Source organism: Vitis vinifera, chromosome 1 (genome assembly GCF_030704535.1).
Source record: "Vitis vinifera cultivar Pinot Noir 40024 chromosome 1, ASM3070453v1".
NCBI classification, from domain to species: Eukaryota; Viridiplantae; Streptophyta; class Magnoliopsida; order Vitales; family Vitaceae; genus Vitis; species Vitis vinifera.
In genome coordinates, this window is record NC_081805.1 from 5,704,474 (window position 1) to 5,712,617 (window position 8,144).

Sequence of the window (8,144 nt, forward strand, 5' to 3'; positions counted from 1 at the left end):
ATAGAGTTACTAAAACTCTAAAATTAATCTTTATTCCACCAAAGAAGATTAATTACACTCCAATATTCTATAAAATTACAATATTGTTACTGGGCAATTGGGTAGGTTTGGGCTTGGGCCTACTATTGTTATGAATGCACTTTAAAAAGAATCACCTATTGACTATGAAGCTTTGGGCCTCTTGGCTACCAAATTTTCGGAGGCCTGTGAAAGCGTGTTATGGGTTGCATGGGAGGGTCCAATTTAAGATCCAATACAACTAGGCCCATTTTACGATTAGCCCAATATTCACTAACCCTCTCTCCACGCCATCTGCACTTTACAGGGTCCCATCTCCGTACCATCAAAAGGGGTCCCGGGTGTTTCCGTGATCTTGCACAAGTATAGGGGGTAATTTAGTAAACCAACATATCTATAATTCTGAGATGGCAATCGTCTATTGGGGGAGGGGTAAAGCAGCCGCAGATATTTTCTCCCTGTCGAAAATGCTACAATTCCAAGCGTGTCGACACACCTCGTCCGCGGACGAAGACTCGAGTCAATTATCCCCAAATATCTTCTCCCACAATTCATTCACAGACAAGGCGGTGGTGGTGGTGCCAGAGGCGGTGAATCATGGTGAAATCGACGGAAGCAGGTTCTGTAGTGCCGCCATTCTTGAAAAAATGCTATGAAATGGTTGATGATGAAGCCTCGGACGCCATAATTTCGTGGAATTTAAGCAATGACAGCTTCGTGATACGGGACACGACCGAGTTCAGTCACCAATTGCTCCCTAAGTATTTCAAGCACAATAATTTCTCAAGCTTCATGCGTCAACTCAATATCTATGTGAGCTTCTTCTCCTTTGCATACATGAATTGAATTTTAAAATTGTGTTTGCCTGGAAAAGGACGCCATGGAAAAACGGTAGTTTAGGTTTCGAGTTCTAGGCAAAAAGTCTATATTCGCATCATTTTTGGTAACGAAATGATTATTATATAAGTGAAAAAAAAAATCCAAGAATCCAACGAAGGATGAAAAGCATATTTTTGAATTATGAGAAGTAGGGATTTAAATTGTGAAATGGAAAGGTTTGATGTTAGATTGATTCATAATTTTCGAAAATTCGTATCTCATGAAAAATTTGGAATTGAACTTGAATTGTTCTGCTTTGGTGGAACCTAGGTTCTCTAATGTTTTGTCTCCTGTTTCACTCAGAGGTGTGTATGTATGCTAGTTTTATCTTATTTTGAAGGGCATTTGGATTGGAATTGGAATTGGAATCCAAATGTGTTTGACAATAACGAATTTGTTGGTGGAAGTAATATTTTGACATTAGCTAAAAATTGGAAATCAAAACCATGAGGACTTCTTTTCTGCAAGAGTATGGAGAAGTCATTAAACAAACAGTTTGCTTCAAAACCTCCTAAAGGGACCTGATCTCAAATTGGTGCTTCCTTTTCATTTCAGGATGGCTGTCATACAACCAAAAGAACAGTTCCTAGTCTGAATTGGATAAACCCTTGCCAACCCTTTCTAGATAGAATGGTTTGACTGAGCATTCTTTTCCTGCTAAGATAAAGCAAGTAGTAAGTTTTCTTTTAACAGGAAAGAATGCTGTGTAGTGGAAGGAAGGTTAATATATCCTTATTGTGAAACAATAGGTAATAATAATAACTGCCACCCAAATATAACAACGCACATCCCAGACCATTGATGCCCATTAAAACATATTAGAGACAATCTAAGTCCTTTGAAGATAGATGTGGTCCCTGATTAACACCTCCAACATAGTGGCACATGGCTTGCTAAATGATATGCTATACTTGGCTGACTTAAGCTTCCAAACAAAAGAATAACCACTCCTCTAATGAGGTCCATTGTCCTGCACATCATCAAATCATACTCTAGGTTCTCTTCTACCTTTAGAGATCTATGAGAGGACAATTGTGAATCCCCCTCCACTAGAAGGGAATTAACACCTAACTAGGCTGCTTCTGTCAATGCTCCAATAAAGTTAGGGCCTCTGCTTAAATAACCAGATCCATGCCAGTTGGCATGGAGAAGTGTCTGACCAAACTACTATCTCTATAGTCTCTGAATACTCCACCAATCCTCATACACCATGGATTATACAATGAACAACTTTGGGTCTAGCTGATCGTCGAAGTGTTGTATCTTCTTGTTTAGGAAAATAAAAACTAGAAGATGCCATGTAAATCCATTCCAATCCTAGTACTGCCTGGAGATGAATTTGTAGTTTAATGGGATTTCCATACTTCTGAGGTGGCAGACAACAGGAGAACTATATGAAGAGTGATGGCAAATGTGGGATATACTACAACAGAAACATGTCTAGGGTGAAAGGCCTTGTTAGACTTTTCAGCCTTCTTCTGGATTCAATTTATTGTTCAGAATTGTACAGAAGAGGCACCACAATTATGGTGGCTTCTACACTCATATCATGAAAAAGCATTAACCTTGCAACTATACCTAGAGGTCTTTCTGAATCTTGGAGTGCCATCTACCTTCCTACCAAGTTGCTATAAGCTCCTTCTGTGTGGCATTTCTCCCATAGGGACATGAACCTAGTTAGAATCAAGATTGGAAATTGCTAAAGGTTGTATTTCATGTCCAAGGTTATTTTATATTTTACCTATTTTCTTGAAAAGGGTAAACCATCATCATAAAAAAAAAAAAACAAAACAAAACAAAAAAGGAAAGAAAGAAGTTTCTGGGGACCCATTGTACACCTGGTATGCATAAAACTATATCAATAACCTCTTGGATCAAAGATCTCCATCATGTGGACAAACTTCATGAGTCACCAATGGCATATTCTGTTTCTTCATTGTGAGTAGTTTCTAATAGCCCTTCACAAGTTCTATGCACATGGAAAAAAATGCTGGAACTAGTATTCTAGAGAGCCTTTTTCATGGTAAAGGAGAAGAACTCCAACATGAATTTTCTCCCAATCCATAGCTGAGTCACTTTGTATTTCCTGCTCTAGTGAGAGCCTTATATGTGAAACTCAATTCGTTAATTCTCCTTTGTTTCAGGGTTTCAGAAAAATTGATACAGATCACTGGGAATTTGCAAATGAAGGATTCATCAGAGGTCAAAAGCATTTATTAAAGAATATCCGTCGAAGGAAACAACTTCAGGGCCAGGATAAGCAAAAATCATCCCATCAGCGGGACAAGTCTGCTGGAGCATGTGAAGAAATTGAGGCATCCAAGCTTTGGAACGACGTGGAGATTCTCAAGACTGACAGAAATGCACTCACACAGCAGCTGGTTAAACTTAGGCAGCACCAGGAAACTGCAGAAAGTAAGTTGCTTGTCCTGAGAGAGCGCCTTCAAGGAATGGAAAAAAATCAGCAGCAGATGTTGTCATTCTTAGTGATGGCCATGCAAAGCCCTGAGTTTTTGGTTCAGTTTATGCAGCCAAAAGAAAAAAACTGGCGAATGGCTGAAGTAGGCAAAAATATGCTGGAACGAAGAGCAGAGAACGGTGAACCAGCAGCTTCTGATGTGATGATAGTAAGGTACCAGCCACCAATGGATGAAACTCCAAAGCCTCTACCAATTCCAACATCAAATTCAGAGAAATCCCTGGAGTCTGATGGGATGATAGTGAGGTACCAGCCACCAATGGATGAAACTGCAAAGCCTCTACTGATGGCAAAGTCAAATTCGGAGAAATCCTTGGAATCTGATTTTTTCATGAATATCGATTTCATGAAAATACTGATGGATGGAAACATGGGTTCTTCAGAGCATCAGGAACCACTTATTTTACCTGATTTACCCGATGATGATATCCTTGACCAGCTTCTTTTAGAGAATTTTGCAGATGCTAAATTGGATAACCAACAAGCACCTATTGATTCTGGAATGGTAATGGATCCAACAGTCAATCAAACCCAGTTGGACGAACCTCAACATTTTGAACTTCTCAACCTAGAGCAGAAAATGCCCTTAAAACGAATGGAGAAACCTTACGAGTTGGAGGTGGAATCAACTCTTCATGGAACACGGTTTGAGAAATCTCAACACTCGGAACTTCTGACCGAACAAATGGGGCAATAAGCTTCTGATACCAACTGCATAAATTAATCATCATAGAGAAGATGACAAATTTTACTTGGGTATATCTCAGACATTTTAAACTTAATAGTATAATTCATGATAGAAAGACATTCCTCATTCCAGGTGTCCCCTGCGCTCAATTTTGTCCTGGCATGTAAGTTGGTTCTTGTTTATTCTTCTGTTTACATGCTAAAGTACATGCAAACAATTCTTTTATCATCTCTCTCTCTTTTGGTCTGGAATTTTGTTTTAGAGACCATATAGTGTTGCATAGTTATTTCACATTATCTTGTTGCTGTTTTCAAGTCCAATTTTTACCTGATTATAAATTTGTTCTCCATCTCATTGACAGATCTTGGCAAGATGGCATGATCTTCTCTAAACAATCATTTTGAAGGAATAGCATGGGTTCATCGTACTGCTCGAACAATATCTGAAAAAGAAAAGAAACTCTCTCAAAAATATACCATACTCTGGACAGCATACAAAATTTCTTTCGATTAACATGCTCCACTATCATACTTCAGCATATGTATATTTTAGTGGCACATGTACGTGGCCCAAAATTGTCATTATGCACGAGATCTTATTGCAATTTCTAATTTGACAGAATTTTGGCACATCTTAGTTCTACCTTACATTTTTCCGACTCTTCCCAAGATATGATAAAAAGGCTTTCTTCTGCACATTTTCGTCCTATGGCCAGCCACTATCAAATTTAGCAATTAAACTTTCTGTCCTCGTTCATTTATTATCAATTGTCCATAACGTTTCTCATCTCGTTGAGTTAGCAACCGATTGAAATGGAAATTACAGGCCTCTTTGCAATTCTGTTAAAAGCCTACTAATCGCAGTAGTAAGGAGTTTTTGTGGAAAAAATTGAAAAGTTTCTTGCAGGTTGAGTAATGGGACACCGATAAGCTTGGCTTTTAGTTCTCTAGAAATAAATGGTAGGGAGATGGGCTTCTAGTTCATCCACAGTTATTGGATTATCCATGACATGATAAATGGATGAATCAATATGATGTATGATTTTTTTCTTTATTCAAAGTAATGTATAAGCAAAATGCAAGAAGCAAATGTCTCCTCCGTTGTGAGGGAAGAAAATTAAAGAGGGTATGGAAATATGTTTGGATTAGCCCAACCATTGGACCTGTTTACAGGAAGCAAGACAATATCAAATGCTGGTGGGGATTGGGAAGGTGGAAGGCTGCAAAAGGTTTAAAAGATAAGGTCCTTAGCACAGCGAGGGAAGAACTTCAATATCGACGCCAGTTATGAATCTTGCTCTTACCGTACTAGCTTTAGACTACTTTATAAAAGTAGTGCTACTCTTCTCAAGTAAATGATGGAATATGGCGAAAGAAATGCGGATACATTTTTCCACAGTATCGGCACAGTATAAGCTTGGCTTGTGACAATGTAAATGGTAATTGGCATTTGGCAAAAGATGAAAACAAAAGGGGATTTTCAAGATTTTCAGGACATTCCCTGGGAACTCTCTGCTGGTTGTAGCAGAGTAATAGGGAATGCACCAGGCCTTTCATATCTAGAAACCAAATTTGAGTTGATCTTTTAGCAAGCTATTGCTAGGAATATTTGTCAGACCATTGTAACCCAACCAGAAAAGTCACCAAGTATTTGTGGCTTTGCAGCTAGTTTTGTGCATATTAATGGAAACAAACATAGAAATCGTCCAAACTTGGAACAATGAAGCGAACTACAAGCTTAAAATTCTAAACTAGTAAAGCTAGCTTATTATGTATACTCGTTAGGGGATTGCTCGTACAGCCTTAGCCATGCCAAAAGCAGCAGCGGATGCCAGAGCTCCTATGAGTGCAGTTTGTAGGGCACTTCTGAGAGGTTTATTACCAGTGAAGCGACCCTTTCCGTAGCCGAAGATTAGCAATGCCACCAAGGTCAAAACAACCGAAGCTATCACGGCCTCTTCAGCCCTTGGAACGAGCATGTATGGAATAAGGGGCACAAATCCTCCTAACACGTACGCAAGGGCAATAGTGAATGCGCTCTGCATTGCCCTCCTCGGATCAGGCTTCTCCAATCCCAGCTCGAACCTGCACTCAACAATAATAAGCCAATTCTAATTTGTGACTTGTAACCCTCATGTTCCCCAAAATTGAAATGTTTTCAGTTTTCTCCGTTTATTTGTCCTACTCGTCACTCAGTATAAGATAATTCTAATCATAAAATATTGTATCATATTATGGATTATAAGACATGCCCCTAAGCAAGACAAGAATTTGACCAAAACACAAATCCCGATTTACGACCAAGATATCAGGAATGAGCTGAAATTTGGAGAAAATTTGTATGCCCTACAACCAGTCATTTTCAGAAAGTCCCCATCTATGCACATGGTAGGCCTCCACTACTTCATAAAAGACAGAGACTATACAATCACTTATCCTTTGATTCTAAGCAGCTGTCAAACCACTTGCATGGTTAGTGGTAAGGGACAAGGTGGCTGCTTTAGTGCTTTTGAGCCCTTGAATGCATTGGTCAATGATTCAGATTCACCCTAAATCCACCTCTTTGGTCCTTGTTTGGAATGTTTTTGAAAACAGTTTTCAAAAAGTGTTTTTGTTTTTAAATATATCTATAGTGTTTCATTTTAGAAATCACTCTATCTTAGAAACAAGTTTCAGAAAAAAAAAAAAAAATTGTTAAAAGAAAAAAGTTATCAAAAGTATTTTCAAGCTCTTAAAAAACTATTTTTAAGAACAGACACAAACCAGATCTTACAAGCTCTTCATTTTCCTACTAACTCAATAGACTTGAAACAAAATAAGTTAAAATAATATGGAAAAGACCACTCAGCTTACTTCATCATGAAATCAAGCCAAGCTTGAGGCCTTCTTCTGAGTGCGTTCACCACAGGTGCAGATTCATGAGGCTCAAGACCATATTGCGATAGAATCTCTTCTATTTCCGCAGCCTCTGCATAATTTCAAAATTAATGATCTCATTGTGTTAAAATGGGACGGTATAAGTCACAATAATTTAAAAATAATAAAACGAAAAAATCCAAAGGTTGGCAACCGATGTCAGGGACAGTGATGATTTCTTCTTGTTCTCTCTTCAGTTCCCTCATGTAGTGATCAGCTTCGCTTTTGGCCGCAAGGTACCTGGACGCACCCGATGAAGTAAGCACTGCAGAAATATTCCATGTTTCGCAACTATGCTTTTACGATTTAAGTTTTGTTTTGATGTATTTTCATTTCTCTCTTCAAATTTTCTCATCCGCTGTTTGCTTGCCGAGAAAATTTTTATTTGTTCTTGCTAATTGAAAAGCAACCTATAGAAATAAGCACGCACCCGATGAAGTAAGTACTACAGAAATAATTCATGTCGTAACTATGCTTTTACGATTTAATTTTCGTTTTTATGTATTTTCATTTCTCTCTTTGCTTGCCGAGAAATTTTTTATTTGTTCTTGCTAATTGAAAAACAACCTAGCTTCAGTATTCTTTCTTATCTTGAATAATTTGACATTATTTGAGTGCTTCCAATAACAACATATCACCTGAAATTTGAAGGTTTTGATCTCGTTTAAACCGCCAAATGTGACAGCCTCGTAGACGTATATCAAAGATTCAAAATACAATCATCTAAAAACAAAACTCTAGATTTCATATTCAAATCTTTAATTTCTTTCTTTCCATTTTTTTTCTCGGCAACCAAACACCGTCCATGAAGCGAAATTAAACTAAACAAACACATCAAATAATTTGCAAAAATACCCGCCGAGTCCCATGGAGATGGCGCCAGCAGCGACTTCTGCGATGCCGGCGGTGAGAATGATAGAAGAGGAGGCATTGGCACCGGACAAACCCGCGGCAAGGGCGAAGGGAACGGTGAGACCGTCTGATACGCCGATGATGATGTCACGGACGATCTCACCGGCCGTGAAATGCCTCTCCTTATGATCATCTAGGAGCAGCTTCTGCTTCCCTGAACCATCCATTGATTCCATTCTGCCCTCTCCACCCCACAGCTTTTATATGGAAGTGTTAAAAGGGATGAAATAGTACCAATTTTGTAAAGCTACCG

At 38.6% G+C, this 8,144-nt stretch overlaps 2 protein-coding genes across 4 annotated transcripts; one reads left to right on the plus strand and one right to left on the minus strand.

Moving 5' to 3' along the window:
- Positions 1–452: 452 nt before the first annotated feature.
- Positions 453–4,693, plus strand: LOC100245838 (heat stress transcription factor A-8). 3 transcript variants are annotated; one of them, XR_009466444.1, is made up of 3 exons: positions 453–831; positions 3,042–4,132; positions 4,426–4,693. XR_009466444.1 is itself a non-coding variant. In XM_059739172.1 (2 exons), exons 1-2 carry the CDS (start codon positions 616–618, stop codon positions 4,071–4,073), a joined length of 1,248 nt encoding a protein of 415 aa, XP_059595155.1. In that variant the 5' UTR covers positions 473–615; the 3' UTR covers positions 4,074–4,693. The 3 variants fall into 3 exon arrangements, 1 of the variants encoding a protein (XP_059595155.1); XR_009466443.1 differs by having other exon boundaries at positions 473–831; positions 3,042–4,227; XM_059739172.1 differs by having other exon boundaries at positions 473–831; positions 3,042–4,693.
- Positions 4,694–5,624: 931 nt separating this feature from the next.
- LOC100247446 (vacuolar iron transporter 1) lies at positions 5,625–8,144 on the minus strand. Its single transcript, XM_002284946.4, has 4 exons — positions 7,835–8,144; positions 7,134–7,219; positions 6,917–7,031; positions 5,625–6,148 (listed from the first exon to the last, which is right to left on the minus strand). Exons 1-4 carry the CDS (start codon positions 8,065–8,067, stop codon positions 5,845–5,847), a joined length of 738 nt encoding a protein of 245 aa, XP_002284982.1. The 5' UTR covers positions 8,068–8,144; the 3' UTR covers positions 5,625–5,844.